We start from the raw sequence: 23990 nt of genomic DNA, 5'->3' as shown, positions 1-23990 counted from the left end.
ATATGACTTCATTTAACCTTAATTACCTCCTTAAGGGGCCTATCTCCAACTCCAGTCATATTATGAGGTGCTGCAGGTTAGAGCTTCAACATATGAGTTTCAGGGGGCACACTTCAGGCCATAACAAAGGCATTTGATAAACATTTGCTGGATGAATAAAAAAGCTCTTGGGGATCCCTGGGTGGCGCAGCGGTTTGGCGCCTGCCTTTGGCCCAGGGCACGATCCTGGAGACCCCGGATCGAGTCCCACATCAGGCTCCCGGTGCATGGAGCCTGCTTCTCCCTCTGCCTGTGTCTCTGCCTCTCTCTCTCTCTCTCTCTCTCTCTGTGTGTGTGACTATCATAAATAAATAAAAATAAATAAAAAAAATAAAAAGCTCTTGACCCACGTACCCATGTCAGGGGCTGGCGATCTCTGCTAGACTGCCCGTCTTTACAACCCCTTTCTTTGGAATGTACAGTTTAATAATTTATATTTCCACCACTCTTTGATCTTTCTATGGCTTCTCAGTGTAATTTTTTTTTAAGATTTTATTTATTTATTTCAGAGAGACAGAGATAGCGACAGAGATAGTGAGAGAGCAGGAGCAGGGAGGAGAGGGAAAAGCAGGCTTCCCACTGAGGCTGGGTCCCAGGACCCTGGGATCATGACCTGAGCAGAAGGCAGACGCTTAACCAACTGAGCCACCAAGGTAGTTTAATTTGTTGGCATGCCTCATAATGAGTGAGGTTGGGCATTTTTTCGTATGTATTTTCTTTCCTCCTTCCTTCCTTCCTTCCTTCCTTCCTTCCTTCCTTCCTTCCTTCCTTCCTTTCTTTCTTTCTTTCTTTCTTTCTTTCTTTCTTTCTTTCTTTCTTTCTTTCCTTTTACAATTCTGAGGTCTTTTCTTTACATTTATCAAGCCATGAATTCATAGGTAATGGGTTCCAGCAGTTCAGGCTCCTTTCCATCGGTTCTCACAAAGTGTGCTTCTCTGGGTGGGGCAGGCTGGTGCTTCAGCTGGACCCAAGTACCTTTCTCTTTGACTTCCTTATTTTTCTGATCATTTTCCTTCACACGTTTCAGGAAGCTCTCTCGGCTCTTTGAGTGTTTAATATGCTCAATGCGGACATTAATTCTTTTGGCAAGACTCTTGCCCTTAACTTGTTTGTTTACAACAATGCCAACAGCATGCTGAGTAACTTTGTAGACTCTTCCAGTTTTGCCATGCTGACAGTTGTGGGGCATTCCTTTTGGAACAGTGCCTATTCCCTTGATGTCCACAATATCACCTTTCTTACACATTCGCATGTATGTGGCCAAAGGAACAACTCCTTGTTTTCTAAAAGGCCTAGAAAACATATAGCGGGTACCTCTCCTCTTTCCCTTTGTGTTGGTCATTTTGGCGAATTACTGAAAGATGGCGGTTCCTCATATGTATTTCCTTTACGATAAACTCATTGTTTACCTCCATTGCCAACTCTTATTTTGGATCCTTTTGTCTGTTTGTGGCTACAAATTCTTTAACCTTTAACAGAGGTGGGATCTATTTTTCCAGCCCTTGAATCTGGCCTGGGGTGTGAACTGTATACTGGTTCCTGGCCTGGCCTTTAAATGGTACTGTGGCTTCAGCCTTGGTTATTTACTTATTTATTTGTTTGTTTTTTTGTTTGTTTATTATTTTTTAAAGATTTTATTTATTCATGAGCGACAGAGAGAGAGAGAGAGAGAGGCAGAGACACACAGACAGAGGGAGAAGCAGGTTCCATGCAGGGAGCCCAATGTAGGACTCAGTCCTGGGACCCCAGGATCACACCCGGAGACAAGGGCAGATGCTCAACCGCTGAGCCACGTAGGCATCCCCAGCCTTGTTTTTTTAGAGGCCTAGGCCACCATTTAAAAGAAAGCATCCTAGGGGCTCCTGGGTGGCTCAGTTGGTTAAACATCCAACTCTTGATTTCAGCGCAGGTCATGATTTCAGGGTCATGAGGTTGAGCCCTGCATTAGCAGGGTGTGAAGCCTCCTTAACATTCTCTCTCCCTCTCCCCCTGCCCCTCCCCTGCGCCGTCCCCACAGGCATGCATGCACTTTCTGTCTCTCTCAAAAAAAAGAAAGAAACTTCCTACTCTGCCAGAGATACAACATATGAGATATCTCTCCCTGAGGCTACACAGACAAGGAGGGGGACCCAAGTGAGGCCAATTTTCTAAACACATACACCAAACCCTTAAATATACCTTTTAGAGCAAGAAAAAAAAAAATTGCCCAGCTGGGCACTGCCCAAATTCTTGACTCACAAAATCATGAATTATAACAAAATAGTTGTTTTAAGTTCTCAAGTTTTGAAATATTTCTTTCGCAGCAACAGAGAACCAGAAAAGCATTTTTTTTTCAGAAAAGCATTTTTTAAAAAGTTCATTATATATGTAAAATTAGCCATTTGTTTGATGTGGTACAAACATACTTCTCCCAGACCTTTTGACTTTGCTTACTGTGGTGATGTTTTAGTCACCCAAAACTTTATGTGATTTTTCACATAATTGAATTTATCACTTTTTCTTCTAAAAACCCAGCAAGAACATACAGTTGAAGAAAAGTCAATTTTGGGGACATCTGGGTGGCTCAGTGGTTGAGTATCTGACTTTGGCTCAGGGCGTGATCCTGGGGTCCCGGGGGTCGAGTCCCGCATCCGGCTTTCTGCATGGAGCCTGCTTCTCCCTCTGCATATGTCTCTGCCTCTGTGTCTCTGTGTCTCTTATGAATAAATAAATAAAATCTTTAAAAAGAAACGGAAAGTCAATTTTTATTTATTTATTTTTTAAAAGATTTTATTTATTTATTCATGAGAAACACACAGAGAGAGGTAGAGACACAGGCAGAGGGAGAAGCAGGCTCCATGCTGGGAGCCCAACGTGGGACTCGACTCCGGGTCTCCAGGATCATGCCCTGGGCCAAAGGCAGCGCTAAACCGCTGAGCCACCCGGGCTGCCCAGAAAAGTCAATTTTTAAGAACAAGAAGAAAGCATTATCTATGATTAAACTAGATAAGCTGCTAGCAAGAAGACAATGGAAACTAAAGAAAACAGAAAGATTCCCAAAGACCAAAAGGAAAATTTGAACAAATAGACATCACATAGTTTTAAAAAACAGATCCTAAGTCATTCTCAAGTTTAATGTAATCACAGTAAAAATACAGAAAGGAATCTTTTAATTAGATAAGCTAATTCTAAAGTTTGTAAGAAAAATAAATAAGAACAGCTAAGAAAGTTCTATCGACTTCCAGTCCTACCAAATAAGGAAATATCATACAGTACTTGTAACAGTGACACTGGTCATAGGATACAAAGATCATTTGGGCAAAATATAAACTATACATATATACATACACATACACTTGGTGTATAATAAATGTTGCATATTTTATTTTAGATTATTTATTTATTTATTTATTTATTTATTTATTTATTTATTTATTTATTTTAGATTTTATTTGATAGAGAGCCAGAGAGCCCAAGCAGCAGGAGCTGCATGCAGAGGGAGAGGGAGAAGTAGGCAGGGAGCCCGATGCAGGACTTGATCCCAGGACCGTGAGATCATGACCTGAGCCAAAGGCAGATGCCTACGGATTGAGCCACCCGGGTGACCCTAAATGTGGCATTTTAAATGAAATGAGGAAACTATGGGGTTTTTTGTAATGGTAATGGAGAAACTGGGTAGCTATCTAGATATAAAGTTGTACCAGTTCTAGGATATACTGGGGTACATTCTAGATGGATCAAGGATTTAAATGTCATAGAAGCAAAGTCACTTAAAAGAAAAAACAGGGGTGCCTGTGGCTCTGTCAGTGAAGCAACCCACTCTTGATATGGGCTCAGGTCATTACATCACAGTGGTGAGATGGACCCGTGTTGGGCTCCGTGCTCAGCAGGGAGTCAGCCTGGGATTCTCTCCCTCTCTAAAATAAATAAATCTTTGTGGGATCCCTGGGTGGCTCAGTGGTTGAGTTTCTGCCTTGGGCTCAGGGCGTGATCCTGGAGTCCCAGGATCGAGGTCCTGCACCAGGCTCCTTGCTTGGAGCCTGCTTCGTTCTCTGCTTCTCTGTCTCTCATGAATAAATAAGATCCTCTTAAAAAAATATATCTTTAAAATAAAGGGGAAAAAAAACAAATCATCTGTCATGAGTTGTATAATCAGATGATTGCTTATGGGGATCAATCCTTGAAAGCTCAGGAGCCCTAACTTCGGACAGGAAACTGCAAGAGCAGCGAAGCATCTGTGCATCTGAGATGAGATGGGCGTGACAGGTCCCTCCATCCATGCTATCTTTGGATTCAACCCACCCGTTTACTCTGCAGACAACATAGCCCTGTATTGGGATGGGGATGGGGATGGGGATGGGGGATGGGGGATGGGGATGGGGGATGGGGATGGGGATGGGGGATGGGGATGGGGGATGGGGGATAGGGGATGGGGGATGGGGGATGGGGATTGGGGTTGGGAATGGGGATGGGGATGGAGGAGGGGGATGGGGAGGGGGAGGGGGATGGGAGAGGGGGAGGGGGATGGGGAGGGGGAAACTTTTTCTTTTTTTTTTTTTTAAGATTTTATTTGTTCATGAGAGACAGAGAGAATCACAGGGATACGGCAGAGGGAGAAGCGGGTTCCCTGTGGGGGTCCTGATGCAGGCCTCGATCCCAGGACCCTGGGGTCATGACCTGAGCCCAAGGCAGATGCTCGACCACTGAGCCACCAGGGGCCTGAAACCTTTTTTTAAACCAACAAGCATCCCACGCGTTCTCTGGCTCTTTGCAGCTCCAAGGTCGCTTTCGCGTCGCCTGGTCTCAACACCTCCGTGCGGTCATGAGGTCAGCATTCATACCGCCCTCGGCGGAGGAGCCCGGTCAAGGGAGCGGGTTCTGGTTCTGTCCTCTCCGCGGGTCCCTCCAGCTCCTGCCCCGGGTTCTCCTGCTCTCGTGCCACGTCGGTCCGCCAGGCCCCAGGGCCGCCCGCAGAAACGCCCCATCATCGGGTCCAGGAGCGAAGCCGGCGCCTGCCTTTTGAGTTTGGACGGTCTGTGGCCGCGAGGGCCGGGCTGGGGGCGCCCGCGTCGGGGCTTCTCACCGCCGCCGCGTCCGGACAGCGAGGCGGCCCCGCGCGCCGGCAGCGCAGGGGACACGGGAGCGACCCACCTCCGCGGCACAGGTGCGCAGCGGGAGGATGGAGCCGCGGCCACGCCCACACGGGCGCCGCCTCCCTGCGCCGCCTCCGCCTCCCTCCAGGGGGCGCTGTGGGATCGACTCACGAACCGAAGCGCGGCGCCGCCCGCCGGAGTCCGCCCGGGGCTAGAGACCACAGAGAAAGGCCGCCCCCGCGGATAGAGAGGCATCTCCCAGGAGCCGCCCGGGTCGCCACGCGGGCGCCAGGCGCTTCCGCTTCCGGTTCTGCGTCGCGGAAGTTGCCTTCGGAGAGAGCGCGCGGTCCTTGTCGGCTTCCACCATGGCGTACCGTGGCCAGGGCCAGAAAGTGCAGAAGGTGATGGTTCAGCCCATCGTATCCTACGCGGGGCGGCAGGACGAGGAGGCGCGGGGAGTCGGCCTGAGGGAGCGCGGGGCGGACGCACCTCCCGTGAGCCCCCGGGGGGCAGCGCGGGTAGTCGCGGGCCTGGGCGGGCGGCGGGGGGGGGGCGGGCTCGGGCGGGCCGCGCGGCGACGGGGGGCGCGAGGAGGGCAGCCGGAGTCCGCGACGGAGACAGCGCCCCGGGCGCGAGGAGGACGGAGGCGCCGAGCAATTCCAGCAGAGCGGGAGCGGGAGCGGGAGCGGGAGGGGGCGCCTGCGGCGAGCCTGGCCCGCTGGTCACTGTCCGCCGCGCGGAGGCCGGGCGACTCTGCCTCTGCTTCTTCCTTAACCGCTGCCGCAGAACCTCATCTTCAGATACTTGCAAAACGTACGTAAGTCATCTCTTCCCCGTCGTTCTGTGCTTCCCTTTTAAAGTCGAAGGGTGGGTTTAAGCGACAAGATGAATTCGGTCGGTGGGTAGCGTCCTCCCGTCTGATCAACGTGTCGTGGAAACGTGGAACTGCGGAGCTTGGCGGGTCGGGCCCGGGCTCGGAAACAGGCCACTCTTGATCTTGGGGGAGGGGCTTCCAGCCCCGGGTGGAGTGTAGAGATCACTTAGGAAAAAAAAAAAAAAAAGCGGGGGGGGGGGGTGCAGGCTAGAGATTGGAGGGGAAGCGGTCAGGAAAGCTCTGATGTAATGAAATATCAACTCCAAACCACGGAAAGAACTGTGGCATCGTTACTTTTTGCAAGACCGAAATCACTAATTTGAAAAAGTAAATTAATGGCAGATGTGGCTGGTATTTGGGTACGTTTGTTGATAGTCCTTAATGGCTAGAGCCTTGGAACCTTTCCCCCTTTTTTCTCCCCTTGGGATGAAACAAGGGAAGAATCCTATCCACTTTACTTTTTTTTTTTTTTTTAATTTTTATTTGATAGTCACACAGAGAGAGAGAGAGAGGCAGAGACACAGGCAGAGGGAGAAGCAGGCTCCATGCACCGGGAGCCCGATGTGGGATTCGATCCCGGGTCCCCAGGATCGCGCCCTGGGCCAAAGGCAGGCGCCAAACCGCTGCGCCACCCAGGGATCGCTCCTATCCATTTTAAACCACAAAATAACGGAGGGGAGAGGGACTTAAATAGAGAAAAGATGCCCAAAAAAGGAGGAAGGGAGGGATAGGCTCAGGATGTAGTGACAGCCTGCTTTCCTTTGGAGGGATTTTTAGCAACTCAAATTGTGAGTTGGTAGGACAGGGTGTTTAAATTATTTTGGAAAGAAAATGTAGTTTCTTTTTTTATTATTATTTTTTTATTTTTATTTATGATAGACACAGAGAGAGAGAGAGAGAGGCAGAGACACAGGCAGAGGGAGAAGCAGGCTCCACGCACCGGGAGCCCGACGTGGGATTCGATCCCGGGTCTCCAGGGTCGGGCCCTGGGCCAAAGGCAGGCGCCAAACCGCTGCGCCACCCAGGGATCCCCGAGAATGTAGTTTCTGACAACGCTCTGACAAATTTTAGTGTGGTAACATAATTACAAACCCATTAATTTCAAGTTGTAAAAACTTTTTTTTTTTTTTAAGTAAATCTCTATACCCAAGGTGGGGCTCAAACCCACGACCCCAAGATCAAGTCACAGGCTTCACTAACTCAGCCAGCCAGGTGCCCCAGGCCATTGTAACTTTTAATGACTAGAATCGAGGGCCCTTTCCCTGGTTGATAAATGTGAGGGAAATTAGGGACCTAGAGAAAGCTGTTTTGAAGCTGGATTTTGCTATCGCAGATAAAGAAGCTCTTGATCATTGGAAATTACTGCCTTGTGCTACACTGTCACCTTGCACTCTAAATGTATTGAGAAAAGAAGCAATAAAAAATGAGTCCCAAGATGGCAGGAAAATTATGAACTTAGTCCCAATATAGCATTTATTGAGAATGTTTCCTGGCAAATAACTGGTCTTGGTTATCATTTCTTGGATATGATTCAAATAGTTAAAATTCTTGGCTTTTTTTTTTTTTTTTTTTTTTTTAAGATATTCTTTAGGAGCCATATTTCTCTGTTGTTTGACCAGTGTGATTGGGGTTTGTTTACTTGCTTTCTTGACCTACTTTTTTCTCCCCCCACCTCCAGAGATCTCGGATTCAGGTGTGGCTTTATGAGCAAGTAAACATGCGGATAGAGGGCTGTATCATTGTGAGTACTCAGGATGTTTTATCTCACAGCAGTTTGTTCATTTAAATGATTTTGCAGAAATGCCCAGCCAGAGCAGAAGTCGAAGACCCAACCCAAGAAAGTTCTTCAACGCTGCTTTCCTTGTCTTATGTTCTGTTTGATGGAAGTTGGGTCATTCATAAAAAAGGGAAAATTAATTCTTAAAATTACTTAAATGACAGTGTCAGTATTTAAAGAAGGGGACAAAAGAAATAAAGTGAGGTGAAAATTAATGGTGTATTAGTTCTGTATTAGGTGATACCTGAATAGAATGGAGTGGGGTTAATTAAGTAAGACTTTCAGAATAGCAGAACATGCTAAGTAACGTGGGGTAGTTTTTCTGTTTTTTATTTTAGAGAGAGTGAGGTGGGAGGAACAAAGGGAATGGGAGAGAAACTTAGGCAGATTCTGCTGCGTGTGGAGCCGGACACAGGGCCTGATCCTTGAGCCGAAACCAAGAGTCAGACACCCAACCCGACTGCATCTCCCAGGCACCCTATCCCTAAATAATTTTTTTTTTTAAGATTTTATTTATTTATTCATGAGATACACAGAGAGAGAAGAGGCAGAGGGAGAAGCAAGATCCATGCAGGGAGCCCGACACGGGACTCAATCCCGGGTCTCCAGGATCATGCTCTGTGCTGAAGGCAGCGTTAAACTGCTGAGCCACCCAGGCTGCCCTAAATAATGTTTTAAAGAAAGATAAAATATGGCTAAAAAGTATTATGTTAGGACATTAGGAGGCTATGATATTTACCTTTAGATATTGCAGATTCATCAGTAATCTTCCCTGCTTACTTAGTAGAAAAACAAATGTTATGGGTAGTGGCAAGAGTGTTTTGTGAGGAACATGGGAAGACTGGAGGCAGTGGAAGTTAATTCATATATGTACACACATTCTGAATTGGACAAGTTATAAGCGATAGGGACGTTGGCTCTAAGGCATAGCTAATCAAATCAAGTCCAAAAGGCTTGAGAGGTAATTTGGAGTATGTTGTGGTTTTCTTGTTATTTAAAAAGAGGCTTAGGAGGGAAATGCTTGTTTAGCTGAAAGATCAGTGGAGAGATGAGTTTCTGAAGTTAGTTGGCATTTCTCTATAGGTATTCATCTGGAATAGTTTGGGTGTGATTTTACTTGAAAATGACAATGGGTTGGCTTATTTTTCTAGGGTTTTGATGAGTACATGAACCTTGTATTAGATGATGCCGAAGAGATTCATTCTAAAACAAAGTCAAGAAAACAACTGGGTAAGAATGTAGATGGCCTTTTGGAATTGTGGAAATTTTTATTCACTTACAGAATTGAATGAGTTGCAACTCAGTTCATGTTTAAATTTATAGTTTGCATTTGAGAATTTAGTGTGTGGGAAAGTAGTTCACTCTTGAAATCATCCTCTGCCTCTGCTTACCCCACTCCCATTTCTGCTTTTGTTTTTCCACTCAGCTCTCACCAAGGTCACCAGTGACAAATGGTGTTAAATCTAATGGTTAATATTAGCCTTCATTATATTGAACTCTAAACAGCATTTCGCACTGTTGGCCACTCCCACCTTAAAACACTTTGTTCCCTTGGTTCCGTGTTACTATACTCAGATTTTCATTTTTCATTTCTAGTTATTCCTTTCCAAATTTTTTATATTCATTCTTTGGGACCCAGCCATTTGTTTTGAGTTGCTCAAGGCTTGGTTGTAGGCCTTCCTGTCATTTGGTATTATTTACCCAAAACCTCAAGGTTATAACCTTGAGACTATACTTTTAATCACCATCTATATATATTTGTATTGACCTCAGATTTACTTCCGTAGCCCTGGTCTGAGCCTATTCAACATTTCTGCTTGAATGTCTCAAAGGCTTCTCAAAGTTAACATGTGCAGAAATCAAACTCACTTCCCACCCCTTACATACTCTTTCGGAGCTATTTTAGTGTTCCCTGTCTTACTGAATGGCACCAGCCTCCATTCAGTTTACTGATTGATTTCTGTGCAACTACCTCATTTCTCTCCAGTTTGCTCTGCAGGTTGCATCTGTCTTTGAAAAGCTCCTGTCTGACCTCGTCCTCCTTTTGCTTAAAGTCCTCCAGTGACTTCCTGTGGCTAGGAAGATAAGAAAGTCTTTAATGTATTCTGCAAGGTTCTTCATGATCTGGCCTTTGTCCCTCTGCTTGTTTTGTATCACTCTGCTTTATTTTCTGAGCTTCATCCACGCTTGTATAATTTCAGTTGTTTGAATCTGCTCATTTGCCTCACCATAAATCTTTGTATATGCTGTTTCCTCTGTCCTTAGGACTCAAATCAAATGTCAGATATCAGAGTTTGGTTTTATTTTACTTGGGGTAGGGATGGGGAGGCAGGGTGTGCTGTGTTATTTGAGTTTGTAGTTATACACTCATTTGTGGAGTTACTTTATTAATGTCTCTCTTCACTGGGCCAGATACTCCGTAAGTCCTTTTTTTTTTTTTTCTCCCTAATATGCTTACTGCCTAATTCAATGCCTGCCATGTAGTAGTTAACCTATAGAATAGATTAATATTACCTGTTGTAGAAGTTTGGTAAAGTGAAACCATTTAATCCATTGGGGTTGATGAGCATTTCTCAAACTGATTTATATAAATTTCTAAAAATGTTTATAGATATTCTCAGGAAAAAATATTCTCTGCTCAAATAAGATTAGGAAATGTTGGGTAAGGCTCAAACAGGTTTATTAATTGCATCATGGAGTCTTTAATATACTGAGAACTCTAAGAATGGTGCTGCGGTATTCTGCATTTTTTAAAACTTTGCACATAACTCATTCCCCAACTTCTATAAACTAAGAGCAGTGGGAAATGTTGGAGTAGACCTATTTATTTGACTTAGTCTATAGAAACTATTTTTCACAAAATAACATTTCTCTACCTTCATTAGGTTCTTTTGGAAAAGTTCATAGGCTGTAATATGCATAGCCTTTCAATATATTGATATTGGAAAATGTTCACATACCTGCTCGAGAGAGGGCATTTTCAAAATCACTCAAGTATGATCCAGAATTCTGAGGCTAAACCGTCGTTACATATGTGTCTGAGTGGCTATTAATAGCTTTTTTTTTTTTTTTAAATTTTTGTGTTGCAGGTCGGATCATGCTAAAAGGAGATAATATTACCCTGCTCCAAAGTGTCTCCAACTAGAATGAATGATCAGTGAAGTGAGAAATTCTTGAGAAGGCCACGTAGTTTGTTATTTTAGATGTCCTTTGTTGGGAATATAGTTCTAAAACCCTTGTTCGTATTGTTTTGACTACCTTTATGTTCTTACCAGAGGACAATAAATGCTGTGGGATTGTTTTTATTTTAAAATTCACGTTGTTTCTTTCTATTCAGTTGTAGAGACCTTTCACACAGGTGGCAGCTAAGTGGTCTGGAGGGTGGCAATTGCCCTGGGCATTTGTTTTTTTCAAGAGCCTCAATCTATAGATTCTTAAGGCAAAGAGTAGGAATTCTACCTGACAGGTAAGCTTCTGATAGTGGGTGCTGGAGAAGAGGACTCGCAAAAATAAACATTATTGCACTAATACGCATCTTCAGCAGCACTTGTCATTCTGGCTGCCAGGACACAAGAGCTGACCACAATAGGCTGGACATGCTATAACAGCTTCTGTATCTGCTTAGCACTTTGACAGTCACTCTGTTAGGTCTCTGTGACTCTCCTACTACTAAGATCACAATGTGAAAAGTAGTTTGGGTATAGGCAAAGATAAAATGCCCTAAAAGTACATGTAAAATGAGCTCTATTAACAGTCAGCAGGACAGAGACTTGGTGAGATTAGTAACTGGAAAAAGACCACAAGCAGCACTGGTAAGTTGTTAGGCAGAATAATGGTATGTCAGTTGGAGCAACACTTGTCTCTTACTCTTCTCTCTAAAGATGTTGCCACCTCCCCCAGTAATTGCTTATGTCCTAACTGAATTAACTGGACAGATTTTTCCTCCCCCAATACTTTGGGTTGGTTCTAGTTTGGGGTGCCTGGCTGACTGAGTTGGTAGAGTGTATGACTCTTGGTCTTGAGGTCATGTGTTTGAGCACCATGTTGAATGTAGGGATTACTTTAAAGATTTTATTTATTCATGAGAGATAGAGAGAGAGAGAGAGAGAGGCAGAGACATAGGCAGAGGGAGAAGCAGGCTCCATGTAGGGAGCCTGATGTGGGACTCAATCCTGGACTCCAGGATCACACCCTGAGCCAAAGGCAGATGTTTAGCTGCTGAGCCACCCAGGTACCCCAAGGGATTACTTAAACTTTAAAAAAAAAAAAAAAAAAAATTGTAGCGTAGTTCTAGTTAGAATTCTGATAAATGATTATTGAGCATCTGCTATTATATAGGCACCAACTCAAATGCAGCGAAACACTGGCAAACAAACAGCTTCAGTGCCATGCGCTAAGTGCTATTTAAATTAGATCTTGAAAAATGAGTAAGGCCTGCCTTAAATGCGGGTAATGGGCATTACTAAGAGTGGGTGAAAAAGGGACAAGAAGTCTAGTTCCTGCTTTTCCAAGTGCCTATGAGGGAGATAGAGAAGTCTCCTTTAAACTGAGTAAAAGAGGGCAGCCCTGGTGGCTCAGCAGTTTAGCGCCGCCTTCAGCCCAGGGCGTGATCCTGGAGACCTGGGATTGGGTCCTGTGTGGGGCTCTCTGCATGGAGCTTGCATCTCCCTCTGCCTGTGTCTCTGCCTCTCTTCTCTTCTCTTCTCTTCTCTTCTCTTCTCTTCTCTTCTCTTCTCTTCTCTTCTCTTCTCTTCTCTTCTCTTCCTCTCTGTGTGTGTCTCTCATGAATAATAAATTTTTAAATCTTTAAAAAAATAAACTGAGTAAAAGACACCCTTCATGAGATAGAGGAAATTTGTAGTTAAGTATAGAAATTTGTCCAGCTTCTAGCTGTTCCTCTCCTATTTGAACCTGTGCCTTTTTTGGTCACATTTTTAAATAAAGGGCTATTTTAGCTCTTCTAACATAGTTGAGTTTGAAATGCACTGAACCTGCTACAATATGCAAAGAAAACCTTGGGCAGCAGAGGGAGTTGCATCCCTGAGACTACTTCAGACTTTCTAGTAAAAGCTTGTTCAGGGCAAAGACCTCCCTGCAGCTTTCTTGGCACCAAAATAGCTGGGGAGAAGGATAAAAGCGGGAGCAGTATAATCCCTAAGAAAACCTGCTGGCTGCTTTTCCATTTCCCTGTGCAGCCTTTCTGACCTGGCTGCCCTGTGTAAGCAAAGCTGTGCCTGCTGTGGCTTATTCTGAATGGATCAAGACATGGAAGGTTCTATTTTTGACAGAGCAAACGATGATTGAAATAAGGTACAGTGAACTCTTACAATTCAGCTCTGTATTTAGAAATCTCTGTTTGCTTTCCTGCCTTACTGGAGCCTGTGGTGTTTGCTTTTTAAGTTGTACTTTTCCACAATCTGTAGATCTTTTTTTCCAACCAAAATTTGTATTACAGGAGGCGTTGCTGTCTGCTTCATTAAGGTTATTAAAACATGCTGCTGGGAAGCTGCTCTTGTTGGCAGCGTTTGGTATGTGAGCAATTATTTTTCTGGAATGGCTGTTGGTTTCTGAGGGGGTCTTGCTAACCACCCACTAACTCTCTTGTAACATTCTTGAAATGGGAGTGGGAGGAGACGAAGGCTCTAAAAAAGTAAAGTGCTAGTGTAGGCCTGGTGTTTTATTAGTAGGTAGGGAGGAAGAAGGGTACGGATAGTTTGAAAAGCCTAGGATTTTGTATTTGCAGGCACTAGCTATTGTCCTTGTATCAAATTTGTCAGTTTCAGGCTTAGAGAATGGATCTTTGTCTAATTTGGATTTAGGCATTATTGGCTAGGAAGTGTCATGGGCACTTCCTGTGGTAAGCCTAATAGGCAGCATCTCCTGTTAACTAGAAGATGCCAGGAGCTTTTCCTTCATTAATTATTCCTTTGATAACCTACTCGTGGTGTGCTTTTGTGAGTAGATATGCTTGGTAACTTTTGAAGTGGCATTAGAACTGATGTAAATTGTACCTAGAGTTTAAGTTTTATTCACTAAACTTTTTAAAAATTGAATTAAAACATCCTAGCTTAGTGTGTACTTTTTTCTTTTTTTTTTTAAGATCCATTTGAGAGAGAGACCCGAGTGGAGGAGAGGGAGAGAGAATCTCAAGCAGATTCCCCACTGAGTGTGGAACCCAACCCATGAAATTATGATCTGAGCCAAAATCACAAGTCAGGTTTAACTGACTAAGCCACCCAGGTGACCTACTTTTAGTGCATGTTTATAATTAAAATACCAGTAGTACAGAAAGGTATGAGGTAAAAAAAAAAAAAAAAAAGTGCCTCCTTTCCCCCGTCTCCATACATAACTATTCTCCATACATAACTATTATTAGGAGTTGGGTGGTTAACCTTTAAGATTTTTTTGTTTTGTTTTGTTTTTAAGATTTTATTTATATATTTATTTGAGAGAGAGAGAATGTGTGTAAGCAGGGGCCAGGGGAGAAGCAGAGAGAGGGAGAAGCAGACTCCCTGCTGAATAGGGAGCCAGATGTGGGCCTTGATCCTAGGATCCTGGGTTCACGACCTGAGCCAAAGGCAAATGCCTGACTGACTGAGCCACCGAGGGACCCCTCCTTGTAAGTTCTTTACAGATACCTATGATTTGCTTTATATTCAATTTGATAACTTAAGTTTTTTTTTTAATTTCAGTTTTTAATTCTGGTACAATTGTGCCAGTCAGTAATGTTAAGTATATTCACATTGTAGTGCAGTCTCTAGCACTTATTTTATCTTGCAAAATTGAAACTATCCATTCAACAATTTCCCATCCCTCCTGCCTCCCAACTTCCAGCAAACATCATTCTATTTTCTGTTTCTATGCGTTTGACTGATCTAGATACTTTGTATAAATGTCTTTTTTGATAGACTTCTTTCTTTCTTTTTCTTTCTTTCTTTCTTCTTTCTTTCTTTCTTTCTTTCTTTCTTTCTTTCTTTCTTTCTTTCTTTCTTTCTTTCTTTCTTTCTTTCCTTTTTTTAAGATTTTATTTATTTATTCATGAGAGACACAGAGAGAGGCAGAGACACAGGCAGAGGGAGAAGCAAGCCCCATGCAGTGAGCCCGATGTGGGACTGGATCCCAGGTCTCCAGAATCACACCCCGGGCTGAAGGCTGCACTAAACCACTGAGCCACCAGGGCTGCCCATGATAGACTTCTTTCACTTAGCATAATGTTCTCATGGTTCATCCATGTTGTAGAATGTCATGATTTCCTTCCTCTCTTTAAGGCTGAATATTTTGTTTCTACAGCACATTTTCTTTTATACATTTAACTGACTGTCAATAAACATTTGGGTTACTTTCACCTTCTGGCTATCATGATTAATGTTCCTCTTCAAGACTCTGTTTTCAATTCCTCTGAGTATATACCCAAACGTTTTGTTTTAAGAGATGGGGAAGGAAGGTGGGTCGAGAGGAAGAGAATCATAAAGCAGGTTCCGCACCCAGCATAGAGCCTGACGCGGGGCTTGATCTCGCTCTGAGATCATGACATGAGCAGAAATCAAGAGTCAGACACTTCGCTGGAGCTACTCAGGTGCCTGACCCCCCACCACCACCACAATATTTTTTGAAGAACCGTCTTAATGTTGCTATGAACATGGGTATACAGATATCTCTTTAAGACCCTGCTTTCAGTTTTTTTGAGGAACCATCATAGAGTTTTCCACAGTGGCTACACCATTTTACATTCTCATCAATAGTGCACCCCGGTTTCAGTTTCTCTACATTCTTGGCAAAACTTATTATCTATTTTTGATAGCAACTATCTCAGTGGTTGTGAGGTGATACCTCATTGTGGTTTTGACTTGTATTTCCATAATGGTTGGTGGTAAGCATCTTGATATGCTTATTGGTCATTTGTTTATCTTTTTTGGAGAAATGTCTATTGTAAGTCTTTTGCCTATTTTTAAACAGGTTATTTTTTGTCGTTGAGCTGAAGGAGTTCTTCACATAGTCTGGATATTAACCCCTTATCAGATACACAGTTCATGAATATTTTCTCCCATTCTGTAGGTTGCTTTTTCCATTCTGTTGATTATGTTTTGATGCACATCCATTTTTAATTTTGATGTAATCTAGCTTATTTATTTTTACTTTTGTTGCTTGTGCTTTTGGTATCATAACTAAGTTTTATTTGGTTATGTATGCATACTCCCTGTAGCTTGACTTTTATCAGCAAAACTTGAACATTCTTCCATGTTAAATAGCTGTTATGTATTCCATTTTGGGGGCTTCTCAATTTAAGTAATCACCTGTATTAGTGGGTGTTTTAGGCTGTTTGCAGATTTTTGCAGTTAAAAAGAATTGTGTAATGAACGTCTTTGTACCTGTTGGTGTCCACTTACATGTTTCTGTGAGTTGACTTAGAAATTGAATTACAACATCAAAGGATAGCACATTAAAAATAATTCTGGGGGCAAAATAAAAAAATAATAAAAATAATAATTCTGGGGGTACCTGAGTGGCTCAGTCCATTAAATGTCTGACTTTGGCTCAACATCAGTCTCCTGGAGTCCTGGAGCCTGCTTCTCCCTCTGCCTTTCACCCTGCTTATGCTTTCTCTTTCACTCTCTCTGTCTCATAGATAAATAGATAGATAGATGATAGATAGATAGATAAAAATCTATCTTCACAAAAAATTCTATAGGTACTTCTAAATTGCTTTTCATAGTAGTACATATGAAAAAATTGTTTTGCTCATGCCAGCCAACCATCAAGCAGCAGTTTGAATGGAACTCAGAGGCTTATTATGAGAGTACTATGAAGTCATAACTGCTGGCATCCTAAAATGGAAAAAAATTTGATCTTTGATGATTGTTGAGCCACTGAACCAATCGCCTCTAGAACTTGCTTACTACCAGACTTGTTATGTAAGAGAATGAATTTCCTGGTTGGTTTTCTGTTCATTAAAACTAAAGCATTGTAAATGAGAACAATGTCAGAACAGGGCCACCTGTTTTTGGAAGGGGATCAGTGACAAATTATTAAATGCCATGGTTGAGAAAATTGGCAGTTGAAGTGATCTTGGGCCATATAGGGGGATACAAATGAAGTGATGTAACGGATTTTGTTCCATAAAGCAGTAATTTTTACTTCCTTTACTAGTTATAAAAATAATTCCTGAGAAAGATGATCTTGGACCATCATTTTATGTCCATAGAAACTGCTGTCTCTGGAGTATTAAAAGATTAGCCTCATCCCCAGGGCCATCCTGAGTTAGAGATGTTTTCCTAGGCTGGGAAGTTGCAGAGGAGACTTGGGGAAAATAAACAAATGAATGCCTCTTCATGGTAGACTATGTTGCTAAACCATAGAGAAAGAAGGTAGATGGTGTGAGTAGAGCGGGGAAGGGAGTATTTTTCCCAAAACAGCTTTCTTGATAAGATACTCAGTTTGGAAGGTGTTTCTTATTTTTCGTTAGTGTCTGCTTTTATTGGATGTTATATGCTAAACAGTGAAGAATGTAAAATTTAGTCCTTGCTTTTGGGGAGGCAATGAAGTATAGAAGGAAAGACGATCTTTGAAGTCCACATACCTGGGTTTATTGTATTTTTTTTTTTTTTTCATACCTGGGCTTAAATCTGAACTTTAGAATTAATCAAAAACATCTCAACCTCCATTTCATAATGTTGTTGGAATGATTCAATGAGATAACACATATACAATGCTGTTTCAGGCCTCAGGAATGCACTAGAAGTATTGTCTAGTTGCAAGTGAGGATAATTTAAAGTTTAAAAGATTTGTTTAGGAATATGTGTGGAGAAGAGGTAAACTCGTTCAACATTAAGCAAGTCATTATAATTTTGGTAATCTCTTGCTTGGGCTTTTTTAGTCAAACTTACTGAGGTATAATTTACAGATACTAAAATCCACACTTTACACCTATATACTTTGATGACATTTGACAAATATATACAGTTGTTTTTTGTTTTGGTTTTTTTTGTTTTGGTTTGTTTTTGTTTTTGTTTTTAATTTATTCGAGAGAGGCAGACACACAGGCAGAGGGAGAAGCAGGCTCCTCGCAGAGAGCCCAATGCGGGACTTGATCCCAGGCCCCAGAATCATGACCTGAGCCGAAGGCAGACACTCAACCACTGAGCCACTCAAAAACAGAGCCTTGGGAGTTCTGTTTTTTTTTTAAGGAATTTTTCCATTTCATTTAAGTTATCAAATTTATTGGCAAGGAGTTGTACATATTTCCTTATTTATCTATAGGATCTGTAGCGATGCCTTGTTCATTTTTCTCATGTTTTACTGTTTTCAGTTTCATCAATTTTTACTCTTTATTTTCTTCTATGTGCTTGCTTGAGTTTACTTTGATCTTTTTATTGTTTCTTAATGTAGAAGATGTAGATTGATACAAAACATTTCTTATTTTTTTAAACATTTTACTGTGTTTCACAAATTTCAGTAATGTATTTTCATGTAGCTAAAAATATTTTCAGCTTCATTTTTAATTTTCTCTTTCATGCATGAGTTGTTTAGAAGTGTGTTAATTTCCAAATATTTGGGGATTGTCCACCTATCCTGTTACTGCTTTCTAGTAGAATTCTGTTGTGTTCAGATAATTTACTATATCTGATTTCAATTACCTTAAATTTTTTAATGTTGCTTTGGTAGCCCACAACATGATCTGTCTTGGTGACTATTCCACATGCACTTAAAAAGAAAGTGTGAATTGCTGGGATGCCTGGCTGGCTTAGTCAGTAGGGCATGCAACTCTTGATCTCAAGGTTGTGAGTTCAAGCCCCATGTTGGGCATAGAGCTTACTTTTAAAAAAGAATATGTATTGCTGTTGTTGGAGAAAATGAAAGTATTCTATAAATATCAGGTCAGATTGTTTAATAGTGTTTAAGTTCCCTGTCATTATTAATTTATTTGTCTAGTCATTCTCTCCGTTATTTAGCAAAGTAAGTTTATTGTAGATATCATATCGTTGAGGTCCAATCTGACAATTTCTGCCCGGGTCACCTGGGTGGCTCAGTGGTTGAGCATCTGCCTTTGGCTTGGGTCGTGATCCTGGGATCCTTGGATCAAGTCCTGCATCAGGCTCCCCCAGGGAGCCTACTTCTCCAGAACTCTGCTTTGTTTCTGCCTCTCCGTGTGTCTGTCATGAATAAAGAAATAAAATCTTTTAAAAAGTTAAAAACATAATCATTAACCTTTATAGTAATTATTCATATGGTTGGTTTAAATCTGCCATCAAGTGGGAGGCAATTCTTCATAAGTCTGTCTCGCAAGCAAGGTACTGACTATCCTTTGTTTCTGACTGTCTTTACATGGATGTTTATTTAGCAAACTGCCATGGAAGATAGATAATATCTCCCTCTAGAGTAAGGAACGGGCATGCTTATTGCCCACATAAAAAAAATTTTCTTCCCCAGATACCAAGTTTTTCTACAATAACACAACCCAGTGCATGTGTCCGTATCAATGTCGCCCTAGTTACACCCTGCTTTGGAAATTGCAGTTGGGGCATTTTTCGCAAAAATGCTGATATTCTGGATACTACCATTGATGTGAGTGATAAACTGCCCTTCTGTGACAAAATGTCTCCTGTTTTCTACCAACATGCATGAAATTGTTAGCCTGCAGGTAGAGTAAAATTTGAGATACTTTACAGTTCTTAAATCTATCTCATTTGTTTTCTGTTTGTCATATCTCTTCTTTTTTCTTGTCTATTTTTCTATCTTCTTTCGGATTATTTTTATAATGAATCTATTTTATTTCTACTATTGGCATATTGGCTATACCCCATTAAACATTTTTACATGAGGGTACCTGGGTGGCACAGTCAATTAAGCGTCCAACTCTTGGTTTCGGCTCATTTCAGAATCTCAGGGTTGGGAGATCGAGCCCCCTGTCAGACTCCACACTTAGCGCAGAATCTACTTGGGTTTCTCTCTTCCTTTGCCCCTTCCGTTTGTGCATGGATACATGCACTCTCTCTAAAATAAATAAATCTTTAAAAAAATTTTTTACATTACCTAGGGATTACAATCTTTAACTTATTATAGCTTATCATTAGTATTTGATTGCTTTGCATATGATATAAGAACCTTGTACCTCCAATTTCTCCCTTTTTTGTGCTCTTTTGTCATACTTCTGGGTGTGTTATAAATCTTTGTGTGTGTGTGTGTGTTATAAATCTTAAAGCACATAACGTCAGTTATCAAGACTTACGTTGTATGACTATTGGGAAGTCCCATCTTTTCTGTCTCAAGAATTTTTAAAAATTTAATGTAAACTTTTGGATTGGAAATAATTTTTCAGATTATTCTTTGAAAGAGGTATGAGTTTTTTCCTTGAATAGATCTTTTCTTGGCTTTTACTTGATATTCCATACATAAAGTCCTATGTCTTCTTCGAGGAAACCTGAGTGCTGATTCCATTTCTGTAATAGACTGCCTTTCAAAGTGTTGGCTAAGGTTCAGTGTCAGGGAATTAGCAGGAAGGGCTGGAGGGAAGGTCAATAAGGGCATTTCCTTTTTTCCTCTTATTGTTAATTTCCTTCAGACAGCTAAAGGAGAAAAAAATACATTTTGCTGTAGTCTTTATATCTTGATTTGACTCTAGAATGTTCCTTTTTTCCAGATTCTTTTTTTTTTTAATTTTTTTTTTTAATTTATTTATGATAGTCACAGAGAGAGAGAGAGGCAGAGACATAGAGGGAGAAGCAGGCTCCATGCACTGGGAGCCTGACGTGGGATTCGATCCCGGGTCTCCAGGATCGTGCCCTGGGCCAAAGGCAGGCGCTAGACTGCTGCGCCACCCAGGGATCTTCCCTTTTTTCCAGATTCTATTAAAAAGTTTATTATTATGATATTTGGAGATTTTAAAATCTTCCTTTGGTAGCCATTTCCTGCTGCCCTTTAGGTTTGTGCATAATATTCTATTGATTTAACAAATCATAATTTATGAGAAATATTTTCAGCTTTTTTCACTTATTATAAACTGTCACCATGAACATCTTTGTCTCTTTTTTCTCTCATAAAGATATATTTCTATGAGTGGGTTTCTATATTTTAAAACTTTGGCATTTTTATAGTTTTTCATTGTAAAAGTAAATAAGAGAGTAGTAAATTTGGGACATAATGTATTCGGGCAGAAGAACTTATAATTTGCCTAAGGAAAAAAGGTGAGTCAAATCGATTGTAGACTTGTTGAAAGATCAGCTAATTGCAAGGAAATTTTAAAAAATTTGTTATGGATCTCTACTTATTCTTTGTCCAGAGATTGGTGCTTAAGGTTTCAGTACCCCCCAATTTTTTTATTTTTATTGTATTAAAATGCAACATAAAATTTACTGTATTAATGTTTTTTTTGAGAGAGAAAGAGTGTGCGCAGGTGCACACGTGCATGAGCCAGAGGGTGGGGAGTGAGGGGCAGAGGAAGAGGGAGAGAATCTTAAGGAGGCTCCATGCTGGGCCTGCTAAGATTCTCTTGTGGGGTTCCATCTCAGAACCCTGAGATCACAACCTGAGCTGAAATCAAGAGTCAGATGCCCAAATGACTGAGCCACCATATTAGCCATTTTTAAGTGTACAGTTTGATGATGTTAAATACATTAACAGTTGTACAATCATCATCATCATATGTAGCTTTTCATCATATAGTTTAAAACTATATCCATTACTGTTTAGTAACCCCCAATTCCCTTCTCACTCCCCCACTCCTGGTAGTTCTACTTTTTTCTCTGATTTTGACTACTTTAAGTACCTCATATAAGCAGAATCATACAGTTTTTGTCTTTTTATCACTGGCTTAGTATAATGTCCTCAAGATTGATCCATGCTGTACTATGTTAAAAATTTCCTTTTTGTAGCTGAATATATCATTGTACATATTTACCACATTTTCCTTATTCATCTGTCAGAAGACACTTGGGTGTTTTAAGTGTTTTGAATAATGTTCTGAACATGAATGTACAAACATGTCTTGAAGACCTTAGTTTCAGTTCTTTTGAGTATATACACATAACTGGAGTTGCTGGGTCATAGATGATTTTATTTTTTAAAGTTTTTGTTTTGTTTAGTAATCTCTACACCCAATGAGGAGCTCAAGCTCCCAAGATCAAGAGTTATATATTCTTTTTTTTTTTTTTTTTAAGATTTTATTTATTTATTCATGACAGACAGAGAGGCAGAGACACTGGCAGAGGGAGTAGCAGGCTCCATGCAGCGAACCTGACGTGGGACTCGATCCCGGGTCTCCAGGATCACACCCTGGGCCAAGGATGGTGCTAAACTGCTGAGCCACCCAGGCTGCCCGAGTTGTATACTCTTCTAACTGAGCTAGCCAAGTGCCCATCTATTTAATTTTTTGAGGAACCACCATACTATTTTCTATTGTACCATTTTACCTTCTTACCAACAGTGTATAACGGTTCCACATTTTCCATGTCATCACTAACATCTGTTAATTTTGGTTTTTGATACTAGCTCCTTATAGCTTTTATTTGCATTTCATAGCATCTTTTCATGTACTTATTGGTCATTTGTATATCTTTAGAGAAATGTCTGTTCAAGTCTTTGCCTGTTTTTTAATTCAGTTGTTTGGATTTTTGTTGTTGATTTTTACAAGTTCTCTGTATATTCTGGATGTTAATCTCTTATTAGATACATAATTTGCAAAAAAAATACATAATTTGCAAATATTTTCTCCCATTCTGTGAATTCTCTTTATTCTGAAGAGTGTCTTTCATTGCTTTAAAATTTTTAAATGTTCATCAAGTTTATCATTTTCTTTTCTTGTCTATGCCTTTGGTGTCATGCCCAAAACATTATTGCCAAATCCAATGGTATGCAGCTTTTATCCTATAATTTCTTTTAAGATTTTTATAGTTTTAGGTTTGACATTTAGGCCTTCAATATATTGTGAGTTCAGCTTTTGTATATAGTGTTGAATAAGTGTCCAACTTCATTCTTTTGCATGTGGATATCCACTTTTTCCAGCACCATTTGTTGAAAAAACTATCCTTCATTGAGTGGTCTTGGCACCTTTGTCAAAAATGATTTGATTGTATATGCAAGGGTTTATTTGGAGGCTCTTTATTCTATCCCATTGGTTTATATATTTGCCTTTATGCCAGTACCATACTGTTTTGAGCTTTGTGGTAAGTTTTAAAATCAGGAAGTATGAGTCTTCTAATTTTGTTCTTCCTTTTCAGGACTCTTTGGCTATTCAGACTCCTTCAAGAATCCATATGAATTTTAGTTTGTTTTTTTCCCTATTTCTGCAATAAACATCAGGTTGTTGATAGGAATTACATTGAATCTGTAGATCACTTTGGGTAGTATTGATACCATTAACAATATTAAGTCTTCCAATCAATGAGTATGGAATGTTTCCACTTATTTATGTCTTTAATTTCTTTAGTCAGTAATTTGTAGTTTTCATTGCACACAAGTGTTTCACCTCCTTGGCTATTTTTGATCCTATTATAATTGCAGTTTTTATAATTTTCTTTCCCATTGCTTATTACTACTGTATGTAAATATAACTGATTTTTGTGTGTTCACTGTGTATCTTGTGACTTTGCTGAATTAAAATATTAGTTGTAGGATCCCTGGATGGCTCAGCGGATTGGCGCCTGCCTTTGGCCCAGGGCGTGGTCCTGGAGTCCCGGGATCGAGTCCCGCATCGGGCTCCCTGCATGGAGCCTGCTTCTCCCTCTGCCTGTGTCTCTCTCTGTGTCTCTCATGAATAAATAAATAAAATCTTTAAAAAATAATAATAATAATAAAAAAAATAAAATATTAGTTGTAAAAGGTTTTTTGTAGAATCATTAGAATTTTCTACATGAAATATTCTATATGTAAAGAGAATTTTATGTTCTTTCTTTCCAATTTGGATACCTTTTATACTTCTTTCTTGTCTAAATGCTCTCACTAGAACTGCCCTTGTGGCTCCTGGGTGGCGCTGTGGATTAAGTGTCTGACTCTTGATTTTGGCTCAGGTAGTATCTTTGGATTGTTAGATCAAGCCCTATGTCAGCTCCATGCTGGATGTGGTGACTGCTTAAGATTCTCTCCCTCTCCCACAGCCCTCCTCCCCGCAAAAGAACTACCTAATACTATGTTGAATAAAAGTGAAGAAAGTGGATGTTATTGCCTTATACCTGACCTTAGAAGAAAAGCTTTCAGTCTTTCATTATAGAATATGATGTTTGCTATGTGTTGTTTT

The 23990-nt window shown here is 41.0% G+C and overlaps 1 protein-coding gene, 1 long non-coding RNA gene and 1 pseudogene across 5 annotated transcripts; 2 read left to right on the top strand and 1 right to left on the bottom strand.

Moving 5' to 3' along the window:
- Window positions 1-889: 889 nt before the first annotated feature.
- Window positions 890-1417, bottom strand: LOC144307132 (large ribosomal subunit protein eL21 pseudogene; annotated as a pseudogene).
- A 3979-nt stretch (window positions 1418-5396) lies between these two features.
- Window positions 5397-11075, top strand: SNRPE (small nuclear ribonucleoprotein polypeptide E). 3 transcript variants are annotated; one of them, XM_077887275.1, is made up of 5 exons: window positions 5397-5530; window positions 5898-5924; window positions 7664-7726; window positions 8914-8992; window positions 10852-11075. In XM_077887275.1, exons 1-5 carry the CDS (start codon window positions 5477-5479, stop codon window positions 10905-10907), a joined length of 279 nt encoding a protein of 92 aa, XP_077743401.1. In that variant the 5' UTR covers window positions 5397-5476; the 3' UTR covers window positions 10908-11075. The 3 variants fall into 3 exon arrangements, with proteins under 3 accessions (XP_077743401.1, XP_077743403.1, XP_077743400.1); XM_077887274.1 differs by having other exon boundaries at window positions 5462-5512; window positions 5854-5928; XM_077887277.1 differs by lacking the exon at window positions 5898-5924 and having other exon boundaries at window positions 5406-5512.
- Window positions 11076-12526: 1451 nt separating this feature from the next.
- Window positions 12527-23561, top strand: LOC144307419 (uncharacterized). 2 transcript variants are annotated; one of them, XR_013374299.1, is made up of 4 exons: window positions 12527-13072; window positions 13218-13290; window positions 13863-14002; window positions 22975-23561. It is a non-coding gene; the product is annotated as an uncharacterized LOC144307419 (long non-coding RNA). The 2 variants fall into 2 exon arrangements; XR_013374298.1 differs by having other exon boundaries at window positions 12527-13290.
- The last annotated feature ends 429 nt before the right edge of the window (window positions 23562-23990 follow it).

The sequence above is a fragment of the Canis aureus genome, chromosome 38 (genome assembly GCF_053574225.1).
Source record: "Canis aureus isolate CA01 chromosome 38, VMU_Caureus_v.1.0, whole genome shotgun sequence".
NCBI lineage: Eukaryota > Metazoa > Chordata > Mammalia > Carnivora > Canidae > Canis > Canis aureus.
Note: the sequence above shows the minus strand (reverse complement) of the source record. Positions and strands in the feature narration are given on the sequence as shown.